The sequence below is a fragment of the Dromaius novaehollandiae genome, chromosome 24, assembly GCF_036370855.1.
Source record: "Dromaius novaehollandiae isolate bDroNov1 chromosome 24, bDroNov1.hap1, whole genome shotgun sequence".
NCBI lineage: Eukaryota > Metazoa > Chordata > Aves > Casuariiformes > Dromaiidae > Dromaius > Dromaius novaehollandiae.
Window position 1 is genome coordinate 4,035,292 of NC_088121.1, and position 17,257 is coordinate 4,052,548.

Here is a 17,257-nt window from a genome sequence, read left to right on the forward strand (position 1 = left end):
TGGGAGAGACTAGACTGTGAGCTATCTGTAGTAGGAGATATAATCTTACATGTCCTGAATCTGTCATCATTGTCACTCTCACTCTGGTGTACTCTGAACAGGAAGGGCTATGATAAATGAGAAGACACTTCACTGCACCTCTTTGTGGACCACGTAAAATAATACTGTATACATAAATCAGATCAGTATGTGATTCATTGAAATAATTCAGTTTGTTTGGTCTCCCAGCTCAGGATCGTTTGTAAAATGTTTAAATTTCACTATTAATGCATATAGTCCCACATTAGATGTATTTTCATCTGCTAGATGTTTTGTGCTGCATCTGTTTTATTGGTGCTGTTCAGTTCCTTACTGTATGTTGTATGTTCAGGGATAGCATTGATTACTATTGCAGTACAGCTAACATAGAAACAAACACTATGTTTTCTTCTCACCCAGAGTACCTCTTGCTCACATGAGCAGTTCCATTTGATTCACTTTAAATTCAGTATGAGTGTGTCCACTGAAGGGAGTTTGTGTTTAAGTGGAGGTAAGACAGCTTGCTGAGATACCTGTCTAGAAAACGGAAAAATAATTTTTCAACTGAAAAACATAGCAGGAATTTACGTAGGAATTCCAGCTGGGATTTGGCTAAGATACCAAACCTAACACTTCTGCTCTAGGGAAAAATTCCTGAGAGATCTGTAAAAACCACAAGTGGTCAGGACCTTGGTTTTACATCTTATTAATAATCAAGAGTATGCATAACCATGAGTAATCAGCAGCTGACACAGGATTTTTCATGCTTAAAAAAAAAAAAGGGATCTGTCACTTTTTAACCAGTTCCAAATAAAATACACTACTGAAGTAAATAATTTGCTGCTAATTTCATAATGAATTTGACAGTACTTTGCTGGTGTAAATCAGGCATAACAACATGGAAATTTGTGGATTAAGATAGTTGAAATGCTGAGTCATGTCCAATTTTTGTCTGGCAACTGCTTAATTATTAAGTAGAGAATTCTTAACATTCCTGACTGATGGACCAGTACCTTGATAAATCTTTAAGCAAAACTTGCAAGGCAGTAACTTCAGGCATGAATACTATGGACCAGAATGGTTAGGTATATATTCTTGGAGATAGACACATCTCTAACTAATTGCAGGTGGAAAGGGTGCTGTTCTCTCCCAAACCCTAACCTTTTCATACTCTTTTTCCATCCTTCCCTATCTGAAAATTATTTCCCTGTGCCTGAGAACATTTTGAGGTCTTCTGGGTGTACAGGCTTGCTCACAGGTTAGTGTTGACTTTTATTCATCCAAACTCTGAAACTACACTTTTCCATTTCATTTTGGTTCCTAGCAGAGATACAGATTGGATCCCAGTAACCTTGAAATTCAGGAAAGTTCAGATACAGTTCAGATATTTCTCAGGATCCAAGCTCTGCTATTTAACCATAGACTTCTACTAGTAGTTTTTGCTGTGATGGCTGAATCTTGGCCAGAGTCTGTGTGTGTGTCTCGGGGCAGTGCAAGCTCTTCTGGGAGCTACAGAGCCAGAAAGAATCACAAGTTCTGTCTGTGTGCAACAGCCTAAATTACAGCTCAACTTACGTTTTACTGTGAGAGAAGTTAGGGAGTGAGGGGGCTAATTTCTTGTCAGTGTTGTAAGCTCATTCTGAAGTGATAGGAGATGTGCTGTTGCATTCAGACTCCAAAGTAATGTTAAAAGACCTGATTGAAAGTTCATTAAAAATTGCTGGCAAAATTTCTGCTGATTTTTTCAAGGCACTGGTTCAAGTGTTAAGGCCTAAGCTTGATTTCACTGTATTTATCACGAGAATTTTTCCTGACTCCTGAAGGTTAGGTTTGCTCCGTAAACAGCACCCCAGGAGGGATAAGTCTCCTTTGCTGGGATTCCAAGGCTCTTCTCAGCTCTGAGTAATACCTGAGTTGGCTGCAAGTTCTCTCAGACTGCTGGAGGCTGCCTCTGCCAAGAAAAATAGAGGCTTGCATGCTTATTGCTAGGATTGCTCATGCATGCCATAGTAATTAAATAATAATACCACAAGGATGGAACATTCATTTTAACTGTCAATCATGCATGTGCTGGAGAAATTGGGGAGTGCCATGGCTGTCTTGCACAGGGATTTGTAATTTAAGGATGCCACTGGAGAGATTTTTTTAAGTTTTTTTAACTTTGGGAGGTTTCCTTGGTCATTTATTTTCCTGGGATGTGCCATCTGTCCTTTTTTTTCCCCTGACAAGACGTCTGCTCTCTGGCCTGTTTCTGCTCAGTTGGAGCTCCAGAAAGGCTGTAGACGTCTGTTTGTCTTTGCAGTTAAAGGTCAGAATCTACCCAAGACTGCTGACTTTTGCTGCTAGCTGGCCTGTCTCCCCATTTTTGCAGTGGAGGGCGGTGTATGCCTGTTTTGCAGCCAGTGGGACCCTGGGCTATCTGAGCAGTCTCTTCCACATCTGCATCAAGTGCTGCATTCTGGTCTCTAAGAATCTGGTCTTGTGTTTGCTGTGTTCTGAAGGCTGTGTTTCTGAGTTCCTGCCACATGAACCATCCCTTTATGCACAGACGGATTGATTTTGTTTTCCTTTCCTCTGCAGCTGTTCTTTTGGTGGCCTATGTTACAGCAGTGTGGGAATACTCATCCTGCCTGAGTTGGGTGCCTCTATTAGTTGGGTGCCTCTATTAGTTGGGTGCCTCTATTAGTTGGGTGCCTCTATTAGTTGGGTGCCTCTATTAGTTGGGTGCCTCTATTAGTTGGGTGCCTCTATTAGTTGGGTGCCTCTATTAGTTGGGTGCTTCTTTGTTTTATGAGCTGCATTGCAGCTTTACCACAGACCTGTCAGTCCTTGTCGCTGTGGGAGAAGGGCATCTGCTTTCTTTGGGCAAAGCACAGGTAGACTTTTACACTCTTCCACATTTATAAACTTTGTAAACTTAGATGATCACAAATACAGTCACCTGTAGACATGGCCTTCGCCTGTATGGTGGTGCTGTGCCTGTATGTTTTTAGATGGAGCAAAGTAGGAAAGAACTGGATTGTCCAATCAGAAACATTTAAGCCTCTATGAAACTCATAAAAAGTATTTCATGTCTGTTGTGGAAATAAGCTGCACCTATTGTGCTGCTCTAAGGACTTCTGCAAACTTTATGAAGGTTTGCTTTCAGGATTTACATTTGCATATTGGAATAGATGGAGAGGTTTGTACCAAAGGATGATCTCAACATGTTTTGGATTTCCTTCTTATGCTTTGCAAAAATCAGCAGTCAAGCAATCTCTGAGAAGATTGAAAAGCATTCCTGAGGTAACTTAAACTCGCAATACCTGGGATTTTCTGTGGAGCTCCATTTCCACTCATTTCCAGTGAAATTTAGGAAAGCTATTTAAGAAGTCCTGGGTGCTGTGGGTAAAACTAGCAAATAATAAGTAATGTAGCTAAAACAAACAACTTACTAGAACCTCTTGGCTAAACACTCAACCTACAAATGATTGTAAACAGGGTTATAAATATAAAAAGTCTGTTCAAGGCTAATTTGTGTACAGAAATAATGAAGTAGATTGAATAGTAGAATCAATTGCTTGTTTTGCTCTTGTTTTAGAGATGTGTGCTAAATCCAAGCACTGGGGGAGGCGTGTGCCTGACAACCATAACTCTGTCACTAATTACTTAATTAAAGTGGAATGCATGAGCAATATGGCAAAATTACCGGGGACAGCCTTGCTTTGGCTTGGAGCACAGACACCAGCTACTATGTTTGCAGCCATCTACCTGGAGGGAAGGATGAGTGGACTGTCTGAATAGAGCAATTTAATAGGAGCAGATCTGTGTGTGGATCACGTCTGAGCAGTAAATCACCCAAAATTGCTGAATGGAGATGACAGAGTTGGCTTCATAGAGTTGCTCAGATGTATGTTTAGTAAATATCCCTGCTCAGTTCACAACACATTTGTGATTTCTGGGGGACTGTTCACATTCTGCTGGTTTGTAAACCATCTATTGATCCAAGCTGTTTGAAATAAACACTTGTGATCACAGGAGCTCAGAATTATATGGACTAATGCTTTGTACTGCACCCATGTGCCTGGATGCATGCTGGAGAGACAGCTTTCCAGGCTCTGCATCAGCTTAGAAACACCAATATTCCTTATAACCACAAGCTGGAACTTCAGCACACTTCCAGGATCTACATTTGAAACAATTTATTTTGCAAGAATTTTTCATAGCAGATCATACAGACTGTGGTCTTTTCTCTTCCATATGGGCTTGGCCTGTTATTTCAAGCCAAAATTTGCCATCTCTTGCATCCAATTCCTGGTGCTCTTGGGCAGTGACATATATTGCAGGTATTGATACTGCAGCTCTACCTGCATTCTAAAGGTGAATTGTTTCCTTCATTCTGCAGAGTGTTTGATGAAAGGTAATCTATTCTTATAAGTAGTACTGGAAATCCTATCAAAACTCACCATGATACTCTGAGAAGTGGTAAGTGCTTTAAGGAGCCAAATGAGATGTGTAATGAGCAGACTTGGATGTTTTTGCTAACTTCATTGCATTGAAAGCACCTTGTAAGGTCACTGTTACTACAGAGGCCACTGTGTGTAGAGCTGTAACATCTGAGCTGTGGCAGAACTGTGTCTAGTAGTCTCAGACTAGCAGGAGCTTAATAAACAGGGGCAAACACTTCCAGATCTGAAAAGTGCACCGTTGTTGACAGACTTTGCTTCTATGCTTTTCCTGCTCCCATATTGTTTTCTCCCTGCTGAATGGTGACAGGTGGGTCAATATTGATTTATTGTAATTCATTTAAACTTTTAGTGATCTAGGCATCCTTTCAACGTTCTTTAACTCACTTCTGCCTTCTGTCACTTTCCTGCTGGAATTTTCATCTGTAACTGTTCCATCTCACTGGGAGAAGAAAAACCATGTTTTTTGAATAAATTTTGAAAGTTGCCAATAGTCATGATTTTTTGGGGGTGGAGGGAGGGCTGTTTGGTTTGTTGTTTAGATTTGAAGTATTCATTGCAGTATTTCTGCTCTGGCTTTTTCATTAATGAATTTGAATTCCTAAGTATGATTCATGAAACTTTCAGAGGGCTTGTGCTTTAATGCTCACTGTAATGGACATTTGGCAGTCTGGAGTGTGAATAGTTTGGAACCTCCATAGTCAACAGTTAGTTGTTTTTGACAGGAGGTTGGCATGGTATCGATAACAAATGATTTCTGGTGCCATTTTTTAAATTTTAAGTTAGAAGTTCATCCTCAGCCCAGGACAACAACAACATGAATGGCTATTTGATCACTTAATACTCATTGCCTCTGGCAGGTGTGTACTGAGAGTTAGAGTCCAATATGAAGTGGACCCAAAGTCCTAAGAACAGATCCTGTTTTTTGTCCAGACTTTGTTTCAAAGGAGTCCAGAACTGGGCACTGTAATCTCTCAGCTTCTCTAGATGATTTCTCTATGGCTGTGATGTACTTGCAGAAAATAGGAAGGGGCAGGTAGTTAGATTTGTGAACATGCATCTTTTCTCTGGTCAGACATGGACTTTGTTTTTCATGTGACTTGTTTTTCTGTGTGTTTGCGCATTTGTCATTCTACAGCCTGTAATTTGAAAACTGTGGAGCATTTCAAGGTTTTCTGTTGGTTTAGGCAGTAGATAACAGTCTGGAGACTTTGCATTCTCTGAATTCATGTAGCGGCTGAAGAGATACAATGACATCAATCTTTGTTCTTATTTCACTTCAGATTCTAGGATCTCCAGATCCTCGAATCACAGATCCACGACGTACCTGGATCTCCTTTGTTCACCGCCCAGATGATGGCAACACCTCCAAAAGGAAATGCAAAGGGAAAGACAAGAAATTAGTAGGTTATTGCTAGATTGACACCAGCTAACAAATGTGCACCATGGCTTCCCTTTCCACTGCTGTTACACAAGGTGTTTTTTGTGTTCCCAGCTTTTGCGTTCCTACCCCAGCGATTGCATTTACATGTTTGTTTCATTTCTTAAAGTATTTTTGAGAAGTTTGGGATAATAAGTGCTATATGCTTTGTAAGGTGGTAAGTTTTTGCGCATTCCACTGTCAACATTGATTATTGTTTAAACCAGCTGTTTCTTGGACTGAAAGTAGCCTTTTTTCTGCTGAGTAGAAAGAAAATTAATGTTTTGCTTTCACTATGAAATGCAGGCATCTCACTAGATTGTAACCAAGGTACGGACAAATCATCACAAGCTATATTTATTTCAAATTAATGAGTTACTGGTCATCTGCTCAGTGATGATTGATCTTGTGTGCCATTCTTAACAATATACATCAAAAGAGCATTGATAACTGCTGCATGTTGATACTACCAGTTTAAAGCCCTAACATGTTTTGTGGAGAACCTTTTCCAGGTGTTGTGAATTAACTGTTTCCTTTTTTGTGGGAGTTCTGCTGTCATACCAAACCTTTATGTACTTAATGTGATCGTTGTGTCAAGCAATATATATTAATAATGTAAATGTAGCTAGGTGGCTGTTCTAGTTAGCTGATAGGCAGAATAAGCAGCTGCTTAGAAGGCTGCTGGTATGCTATTTTGGTAATACTGGAAGATAAAGAAGCAGCAAACTTAGCCTTGTGCCTGTTGTGCTTCACACTGTTTATACGCACCTGAAGAACTCGTTAGTGTTTACCCAAGTGACATTCATCCTCCCACATAAATATGTGAGTAAATTCCAAGTGCTGGAATCCACTGATGGCTGGAGAGCCAGTTTAAGATTTACTGCATTAGTCCTTTAGTTGGGCTGACAGCAGAGAGGGGCTGATCACATGGCTGACAGATTTTTAGACCTGGCTCATAGCTGACACAATTTTCAGGGCGTCAGTGCAATTGCCTGGTTCTAATTCTGATATTTTTCTTTGGCTACTTCCTTAGCGTGGCCTTGTTGGGCCACCGGGACCTCCTGGCCCCCAGGGACCTCCAGGAGCACCTGGTGCTGAAGTCACCCGGGAAGTCCTTCTGCAGGAGTTTAAGGATATATTAAAAGGTAAAGATCATAAGACCTTTCTGCTTCTGTGACCTATTTCTTTCAGTAAACACCATGGCAAAAAAGGAACTGGCTTTGCAAATGTTTACTCTAAAGCATTCCCTTACCTAGCAATGAAAAGTTTAAAAAAAAAAAAAAAAAAATTTCCCTAGTGCTGCTTAGTCCAAATGTAAGAATTGAGTGCAAAGAGGTCTAATCACACTGATAATGGCTTCATAGACTAGGCTCTTAAACTAAGCTTTTCTTCCTCTACTTTTCCTTTTCTCTTCAGAAGCCATTGAGCGGCGGGCATCCCTGGCTATCTCAGCCCATCCTAGCCAGCTACCTCCACTCCTGCTCTCCTTGGAGGAAGCTTCACCCCACAGACGCATAGAGGAGGCGTTCCACTGCAAGCTAAAAGGACAAGTTGTTGTAGATAAGAAGACCTTGGTAGAACTTCAGAATTTCCAGTCGGTGAGAGGGAGTCACAGACTGAACCTGTGCAGCTCCACAACAGCCATGGTGCACAGATCAGCTATAGTTCCCCTAGTCTGCAGGGCTGCTAGGTGGTTCTGTAGATGAAGGTGTTTCCTGAAAGGGAAATCTGATCCCAGAAGCTCATCTCAGGCCTGGATGCTGTGAACACAGCACTACTTTTTTGTAATTGACAGAGGTGGGATCTCATATAGCAATATCAGCCCTAATGCTCGACTGCAGTAGGATAAGCATTTAGCTTTGAGTCCATTCCTTCATGACAAACCTGAGAGGCAGACTTTCTTCTTCTCTTGCAGCTTGGTTGAGTATCATTACAGTTCTTACCGAAGTGCTAACAGGTCTGTGTAAGAGAGAGCTGTCTCACAGGTCCAGTCTATAGTCAGTCACTTCATTTCAGTTAGTGATAGAGAAAGACGTGTCCACATTTGGCATTCATCCGAAGGACCTGTTCTGTTTTCAGTGCACACCCTATTTTATTCCAGAGAAACTTTCAGATGTAGAATAATGTCAGAGGCAGACAAAAGTCACTTGGCATAGATTTGTGAGCCCACAAACAAGAGCCATTGTTTTGTTAGATGGGTCTGTGTTGGTGATAAAATGCTATATATAATGTCTTACAGAGGACTAATAAATGTTGTCTAGACAAGTTCATTATGGTCATGTTATAATGATAAGCATACCATTAGAGGATGCTGTAGGTCATTATAAGCACAGTTAAATGCAGCCTGTTGAATTTGATAAATTATTAAAACTTCTACTAACCACTTATGAACCAGCTGCAAATAGGACCTGAATTTGAAGTATAAATGTTAGGTGCAAAGTGCTAGCTAAATACAAAGTTATTTGGTAACTGAGGAGACTTATTTTGGACTTTGCAATCAAAAAGACTTTCTAATAGCACGGAGCCTTTATGTACATGGCTGCTTTTGTGATGTGACGAGAAGAGTTTGAAGTGTGTGAACAGGGAATATGGCTCTCAGTCAGCGCTGTTTGCTGACACTATCCTTGTAGCAGGTGCTGAGCTTTCTTGGCAGCTGTACTGAGTCCTACCTCTGAAGAGTCCTGCCCAGCAGATCCTTCCCCGTGGAGTAGCTTTGCTTTTAGAAAGACCTCACAGCTGCAGGACTAGAGGCAGTGGTTATGTTGCCGGATGAGTTGCTGTCCTGAATCTTTCCCAGATACACTAGTGGAAGCCTGGTTTGACAGCACTGTGGGTGCTGGCACAGAGACAAGATTGTACTTGAATTGTGAGCAAGGCTAGAGGGATGTGCTGCCTTGTTAATTAGAAGGAAAAATATGAATAAAGACATCTCAGCAATCAGTGCGTAGGCTGATGCTTCCCATGCTTTGTTATCATATGCCCAGATTCTTTCTAATTGCTCCTGGCCATGAAGCTGATGTGGGAGGGCTGGCAAGCCTCTGGATGCCAGCCTTTCAACTTTCGGACAAGAAGTGTCTAGTTTTAGCTTGTGCTCTGATATAGGGTGAATTTATCAGGGAGGGAGACAGTGGAGGCTCTTGCAAAAATAAGAGCGTTGTCTTTCTAAAGTCCAAGGGAGAGAGAGAATTCTCCTACCCTTGCCCTGTCAGTTTAACAGTGTGGAAAGCCAAGGGTTTGATACTTCTTGTTGAAATGATAGGAAATGAATCTTATTCCTGGCTTTGGACTAGCTCCAAAACGTTTTGAGATAAGTGGAAAGACAATGTGTGCTGCAAAAGGACCTAGCTCTCCTACACTCTGCTGTTTAAGTCTGGTGCCTCTGTCTCTCTGACAGGGTATTCAGAGAGCTTGCTGGTTTTCTCATCCTTCCATGCTAATTCTTCTCCAACAACATTCCTTCTTCCTCTTCCTCTTGGTCTCACAATTTCTTTAGTATGTGGAATGAAACAGGTGATACTTCTTTCCTTACACTTCTACCTCCAGTCTATCAGTCTTTGAGGTTTCTGACAGTTAGTGCTTGCAGATGCTTTCAGAAATACACTTTACATAGCAAGACTTGAAGTAACTGCAGCCTCTGACAGGCCAAGGAAGTGGGATTTATCTGAGGCCCAGCAATATCACTGGAGCCATATCAGATCATTTAAAGCTAAGGTGGCCCATGTGCTGTTCATTCTGAAAGATCCCAGAAGTTCTGATGTCTCTGCTGTCTTGAGATCAGGCTAAGCATCTATGGCAGTTGAATTTTAATGCTGCTTTTGGGAGATCAATGGATCCCCTGGGCTTTATGGTTGCTGCACAGCACAACTTATCCATTTTTTTAATAACAGATAAGTAAATGCATCCACAGTGTTTATCACTGAAAAACGAAACTGGCAGTTCACATCTCAATTCCTCTGTGCATGGTTCCTACTTTTCACCAGGAAGTAAATTATGGAACAGTACGTTATGAAATGTATGAGGGAGTTATGGGGACAGGGGATGGGCTGAGGAAGAGAAGCTGTCCTAGGTTTACAGAGAATGGTTGCACACTAGCTTGTTTACTTGTTTTCAGGCTACTTGTTGAAATAACAAGTTTACAAATTGTTAGTTTCTCAGGTATAAATTCCTGCAGAAGTCGAAGCAGCTGCGTGAGTACGCAGCTGTGAAGCAGCAAATGCGGCAGGGAGCTCTAACTGGCATGCAGTTTAATGGAGTATTTTTGCCCAGAGAAACCTCTCCTTTCCCAGAGCCAACCCTTTGCATTGTCTACTTCTATGAGCAGAAGAATAACAAAGCCACAGAGGGCATGAAGAAACAGGAGTGCTTTATCAGTGATAATTTACTGGTGTCTAAAATTGCCTTCCATGCTCAGCCAGTGGTTTTGGAATTAGGTTGCTGATTCTGTTAATAGCTGTAACAAGAAATGAATGGATTAACTATGCAGAACAGTTTTGCACATACAGGGCTTCAATCTGCTCTCACAGTGATGTAAATCAAAAATAGTGCTACCACAAATGATGGAGTAGTGATAGCACAAGAAGAGAATCAATCACATTTCATAGTCTTTGCAGTTAGGGTAGCTGTTATATTGTGTGCATATGTATAAAGAAAATAGAGCTCCTTTTGTGTGTGTGTATATATGTGTGTGCATATGCACACACCAGTGCACATTGATAAATAAAGGGACTTAGAAATCATGGTGTGAAATCTATTTGTTCTGCAGTCCATTGTTAGTGTTTTACCCACTATACATGTTTGGTGTAGTAAGAAAAACAATTGCTATTGTCCATGAATACATTTTCACTGCCATGCATGTACATACAACATTTCTAGCAAGTTTTGTAAAATTTAAGACTATAGCTGGATCCTGGACTGGGGATTATTCTTCTGTGAGCCTTGCCTGGGATTTGCTGAATAAATGCAGGTTAGTAATTTCAGTCCTTCTATGGTGTAGCAGCTCTGTACATAAATACCACCATACCCAAATATCTTCAGCCTTACTTTCTTTCAAAGACAAAGCTAAATAAATGATTCCTATTCTGCTCTGTGAAAGCTTGCAGTTTCTGGCTGTGGTGGATCAGAATGGGAAGGCATTTAACTTTCCTCTGATACTTGAACAGAGTTGTTTCACTACTTCTTTTCTGTAATGTAATAGCATCTATAGTAACATTGCTACCAATTCTGGCACTGTGTCTCAGGCCTCTCTCTCTCCATCTACTGTTTGTAAGTGTACTCAAATGCTGGGCTGTTAAGATCTATTGAGATTGCCCAGTTACACATTTGTGCATACAACAGAATATACCATGTATGCGTGTCTTTACGAAGCCAGGTTTGAACAGCTCCTCTGTCCCACAAGACCAATGCAGGACAAATCTCTCAGGAGAGCCTTCATGAGAATGCATTTACATTGCACAGAATGCCCTTGTGGTGGAAGCAGAGTCTGACTAATGTGCTTTCTTGGCCCACTGAAGCCAACTGCTGCTTCTTCACAGCTCTAGCCAAATCCGTATCAAGCAGGCCAAAACTAACAATAAACACTTCACACAGAATTTATTTTAGCCTAAGTCAGATAATCTGCTGTGAGTTTGACTTGAGACCTCTTCCTTGCCATAAGGAGATGCTGCATGCTGTTTCACTAGGTTTTTGCCTATTCTGTAGAATCCAAGGCCAGAAGAGAATGAAGCTAAATACGAAATCTGTAAGAATCCAAGGGGTGGGGTTTTTTTAATAGCATAAGAGCAGTCTGACTTAGACCTGAAGTGGGTGGAAAACCTCTGGAGTCTCATATGATTGTTTCCTCTCTACTTGTATCACAAAAACATTGTATAAGCTGTCAGGTTTTTAAGTCTGGGGACACTACTGAGCCCATCTAGGAAGTCTTTGGAAGTTGGAGGGACCCCTTGACCCAAATAATGGGAATATTGCATATCAGAACATCAGTGGAGGCTAGTGGCCACTAGGACCAGCAGAGTGTAGGGATGCAATAGGCAAGGCCTGAGATAGGGTAGCAGAGCTGCTGCTGAAAGACTTAAGTCTTGGGCAGGGAAAAACAAGATGAGTTAGCAGAGTTGGGTAGTGAGTAATAAGGGTATCTTCACACCTGATACTTAAAATTTTGCCTTTTGGGGGCATCAAATGCTTAGAGACAGTCCATTCGTAAGATGCATTCTGTTGAGATAAGGCAAATTTTTTCAGGTCTATCTTCATGCATGTCAGCTTTTTATTTTTGTTGTGGGCAGATGTAATTGTTGAGGCTGCTGGTGATTATTCAAGGTCTGATTTTCTTATTTTACAGCCTCTGGCTAAAGGAGCTTTTCTCCGGGGGACAGGCTTAAATCTGGCAACAGGACGTTTCACAGCACCTGTGTCTGGCATCTACCAGTTTTCAGCCAATGTCCACATTGGTGAGTTTGGCCCACAGAAGCCTTCTCTATACTGGAGACCACTGCTGCACCACTGGAGAGGTGCAGCAAGGAGTCCTGGAACACTGTCTGGATCTCTCTTGGGTCCTGTTTGATTTGAAGCATGTGCAATGGCAGCCCTTTGCAGTAAGCTCTCAGCAACCCCTTTGGTACCATGATCTGAAACCCTGGCCTTAGAGCTGGGTAACTTCACAGACTGATAGCCACAACAGGCTGCTCCACTGCAAACCAAACAAATCAACGCTTCTTATGGAATATGGTATTAGAGACCAAATACGTTGATTTAGGGAAGGTATGACTTCAATAAAAGATATTAGAAAGAACAAACGTGATGGGATAGAGATGAATCAAGACAGTTTTAACTGTGACATGTCACCAGTGCATTCCTCCAATTATATTCATCCTTCAGTGATGTTCTAAGGGTGCTTTCCTAAGAAGCTACAATGTTATCGGTGACTCCGTTAAGCCAAATGCCAGCAAGTTGTTGTCTGCTATGTTGTAAAAGTGTTCATTTTTGTTCTACTGCTTTTTCCAAGATCACAGTGAGTTGAAGAGTAAAGTCCAGCTCCGAGCCAGAGACAATGTCCGAGTGTTGATCTGCATTGAGTCTCTCTGCCACCGATACACGTGAGTTACTGCAATGCTGTCTTGTCAATTATTTTTGTCAGATGCCATGTGAACAGGAAACACCTTACAAATTTCCTTTCAAAAATCTCCTGGACCATCTCAAAGTGTCCCGAATGTTGGTGTCCTAACAGGTTCCAGATTCAGTGGAATAAACAGGTGTGTAGGGAGTTGTACTATCTTTTATTAATCTAGCTAACAGAGTTGAAAAGAAATTAAACAAACTTTTAGGCATGGCCTGAAAAGTACGCAACAAATTCCAAGCTAAAACTCATCAGCACAACAGCTTCTAAAAGATGATATAATTAAGTTTAAGCCAGCTTTGTTTTAAACCAGCTAGCTTTAGTTCCATTCATAGACAAGCTGTGGCAGTAGTGAAGTCAGTGCAAGATTCATCCAGGCACTCTGGCAAATTTTACAGTGATTTCAGAATAGAGGCAGCCGATACCCTTGTGGAGGTAGTGAATTTGATGGGCCAATATTTCAACCAACTGTGTAAATTAAGTTCACCAAAAATGCTTGTATAACTTTTCCTAAGGGAGTGATTCCATCTGGCCTTCAGGCTTTGTGTGTTTTTCATTCTGATTTTTAACTTTTCAGTGGATAGTGCTAATTGCTCTATATAGATAAATACTGCATAAGTTGAGAGAGCTGTGAACAAAATGGTCTGAAATTCGATGTAGCTATGGGTGCCGAAAGTAGAAGACTGGGAGGGAGATGGAAGATAAGACTCTTCTGTCATGTTTTTCGGAGGCTATACTGTGATTATGGTCCTGAAACACAGAAGCTGTTGGGATTTTTACAAGTTTTATTAGCTGTGAATACAGTTCCTTGCCTGTCCTGACTTCTTGTAACCCCACACTCATCAGCTATTTCCTGAACTGAACAACTGAACCACTTTGCTAAATCCCTGGGGTGTACAAGTTGTTGTTATGGTTACCTATTTGACCTACCAACCTAATCATTTTTCTGAGGAGAGATGTCCCTGAACACCCACCACTCAGCTATTATCATAAACATTCAGAATGGGAGGAACATTTTAACTTCATGTCAGAGATAGTTAGCTCAGTTTTTATAATTTCAGCTGCATTCTGAATGGAGCACAGCATTTCACAGATGTTGCTATTCAAAGTGCTGCAGTGATGAGAAGAGTGAATAGGTAGAAAATTGAGGTGTATGGGTCCTGAAGCAGAAAGTGCAGGACTTGCATAAAGGTATATCATACCTACCCACAGCCCTTAGCAGCCTTGTGGAGCTTGCTCAGAGGATTATGCAGAGTTTTCCTCTGCTGGGGGCCATTAACAAACCTCTGCTAAACAAGCTCTTTCATTAGGCCATGGCAAGCTTTGGTGTCACTCCTCGTGTGATGGGCCATGCCATTAGCTACTGTTGTTTGCTGTGCTTCTGTTACCCCTTCTATTGCAGCGCGGAACTGCCCTGTGCCTCAGAAAAGGCTAGGTTCCTCAGGAGGAGACTGTCAGGCTTTGCTTGGAGGAAGGGGCTGGCAAAGACCTGGGAGGGCTGAAATGCACCTAGCAGAGGGCAGCACTGCTTGCATAGCTCATCCCCTGCCTCTGCAGCTGTGGCTTGGCCTGTGTTACGGGAAAAGTGCCTGTGAAGACCTGTGCAGAAGATCTGCCCTGCCCTGCCTGCAGATTCACTAGGGTGGCTGCAGCGACACTTTTGCAATAACACCACTGAAATATATCCATAAAAGAATTCCAGAGGTACAGTTTAAAATCCAGAAATTTGCTCCTGGGCTGGCCACTCCAGCCTTCGTCTTTCTTGTTCCATGACTTGGAGCGCTGCAAGTGGGACTGACCTCTCCATGGCACTTCAAGTTAGAGGCTTTACTAGAGCATAAATTTGACATGACATGTCTTATAACAAATATCAGCTCTCACTCTTAGGTTTTATTGGCCTGCGGAAAAGACCTGGTTTGTGCCAGAGTACCCATTAGTAACTAGGGTAGCAGGGAGCTGCGTGCCCACTGACCGGATAGGAAGACAAGGAGCTTGCTGATCAGAGCAGCTAGCACCTATTCTGATTTGTAGACTGTTTTATAATAATCTTTAATGATTGCAGCACTTTAAGTGAGGCAGTGACAGACTGGCTGCAGTTGCAATGTCAGAAGAAGGAGGAGTATGCATCTTCTTCCCTCTTGAAGGGATGCCTTATGTTCTGGTAAGCTGCAGGACTTATGAGACATCTCATTTCCAGCAGTTGTGAGAAGTCCTTGAGCTTGTGCTAAGAACTTACTTCAGCTTGATTTTGGAATCTGGGACGCCTATTGACACTGAACGCTCTAAGGGGAGCCCAAGCTTTTATTTGCATAACTGGAACAGACATGAGTAGGGCGGAATGTTACTGCTCTTTTTACTGGAAGGTCTTCCAATTTCCCTTTGCATAGTGCAGATCCCCATTCCTATGTTTTACTATGCGTGGCAAAGACCACTTACATTCAAGCAATCAGACAAGTTTTCCTTTCTGCAGCGCTAGACCTTCCTTGTTGCACCTACAGCAAACTCCTCTTATCCTACAGTTTCATCAAGAGCAAGACTTCTGCCCCTATCCTTTGGACTCCCCATGGACAGAGACTGAAGGTCCATAGAATCTTTTTCTGCATGCTTTTGGGCTGTGGAAAGATATTGCCAGTTGGTGGTGTTGGCTTGGTGAAGTTTTCAATAAAGATTTGCATGAGTCAGTGGATGAAATTTAGGAAGCCACCCAAGATGATTTAAAAGTGAAACTGATCCTGCAGATCTCCAACAGTGAGAAGGTATTTTTCCTTTCTGAACTCTACTCTACATTGTCTTCAGTTACAGAATAATATAGAGAATCTAAATTCAGTTTTCAAGTAGCACAGGACTTCTGATTTCTCCAAGGTTGACAGAATGCTACAAGGAAACGGAAATATCTGAAAGTAATTACCTGAACATAGGTGAAATCTGATTGTCATTTTTAAGCATCTATGGAGTGGGTGCTAATAGAAAAGGATCTCATTATATGTTCATAAGAAAGCAATTTTTAGAATATTTCTTAAACTCTGATCTCATTACTTGAAAATAAGTCTCTGATTTATAGAACCTATGAAGCCGTTGCATGTTGGCTTGGGACTTCTGTTTTAAAGACCTGATATTTTTAGAGCCTGAAGAGCTTTGGAAATAATTGACAGTAGATACTTTTTCAAGCAGGAAAGATAAACCATAAATAACCAAATCCAAAAATAAATGAAGATACCAGCGGTGAGGTTTTTTTTCCTTATCTGATTCCCAAAACTCCCACTGCTTTGGTGAAGGCATCAGAGAGAAAACATAACAGTTTTCTTCTGGGAGGTTCACTAGTCTCTAAGGACAGTGTCTGTCTGTGTGTCTCCTTCTTTGTTGTCCATTTCAGTCATCCTTACAGTACCATTATTGAAGAATGGATGTCAGTCTCTGACTGCTTTAAACATGGCTTTACCCTTGCTTCCTTGTTCTTGTAAACACAGGCACAAAGACTTAGCCAAAGCATGCTGTGGAGGTGTGGCTTAGCCTCACCTGAATAGGAAGCTTCCCTGCAGGTTACTGAAAGTACTGTGCCTTCCTACATTGCAGGTCTTTTCCTCTGTAAGTTTCTAACAAACTCTTCTGGTACCAGCTGGGATGTGTGTGAACTATCTTCTTGTCATCTAGTGCCCAGGCAGATTTATTGGGATGTTTTAAGGTCAGTTTGCCAGTCTGAAGAATTTATAGCTGCGTTCTCCAAAGAACAGTAACAGTAACTTTTTTTTTTTGCTTGGTTAGGACTGACCCAAATAATAGTTGTTTAGATTAGCTCAAGCTCTGTGATGTCAGAGTTCTCATCAGCTGTCCAGGGTAGCCATTTATGGTCTGTTGTCCTACAAGGCTGTCCTGGGTTGAGCGAGTTGAACAGCAGTAGCAGTAAAGTGGGATCAGCGCTGGCTCTGAGACATCTCCCATTCTCATATGGTGGGTGAGAATATGACTGGTCTGTGGCGTGGAAGGAAGGTGGGTGGAGGGATGGGAACCTGTCTGGACAGACATTCTACTGGCACAGGCTGAGTTGCTACCAGTGCTTGTGGAATTTCCTGAGGATGTCTACGTACACAGTCATCCATTTTAGGCAGCTGAAAGAGCCCTGAGGGCTTTCAGTGGAGGGAAATGGAAACTGAGAGGCAAGGAGGCAGTCAGAGCAGGAGAGATTAATGGTGGGAAGTTCCCACACAAGTTAAGCTTTTGGCAGGATATGATACATAGACTGAGCTCTTCAGTCAAGCTGGTGCCAAG

At 41.8% G+C, this 17,257-nt stretch overlaps 1 protein-coding gene across 4 annotated transcripts in view; it reads left to right on the forward strand.

Moving 5' to 3' along the window:
• Positions 1-17,257, forward strand: part of C1QTNF12 (C1q and TNF related 12) — a 28,911-nt gene that overhangs the window by 7,517 nt on the left and 4,137 nt on the right. For 3 of the 4 annotated variants that reach the window (XM_064525493.1, XM_064525494.1, XM_064525495.1), the window contains 6 exons: positions 5,747-5,866; positions 6,917-7,028; positions 7,300-7,481; positions 12,218-12,326; positions 12,881-12,971; positions 15,511-15,752. In XM_064525493.1, coding sequence (XP_064381563.1) covers positions 5,747-5,866; positions 6,917-7,028; positions 7,300-7,481; positions 12,218-12,326; positions 12,881-12,971; positions 15,511-15,709 — 813 coding nt within the window. In that variant the 3' untranslated portion in view covers positions 15,710-15,752. Of the gene's footprint in view, positions 1-5,746; positions 5,867-6,916; positions 7,029-7,299; positions 7,482-12,217; positions 12,327-12,880; positions 12,972-15,510; positions 15,753-17,257 lie in introns of those variants that run through there. The other variant, XM_064525496.1, reaches the window with a different exon arrangement.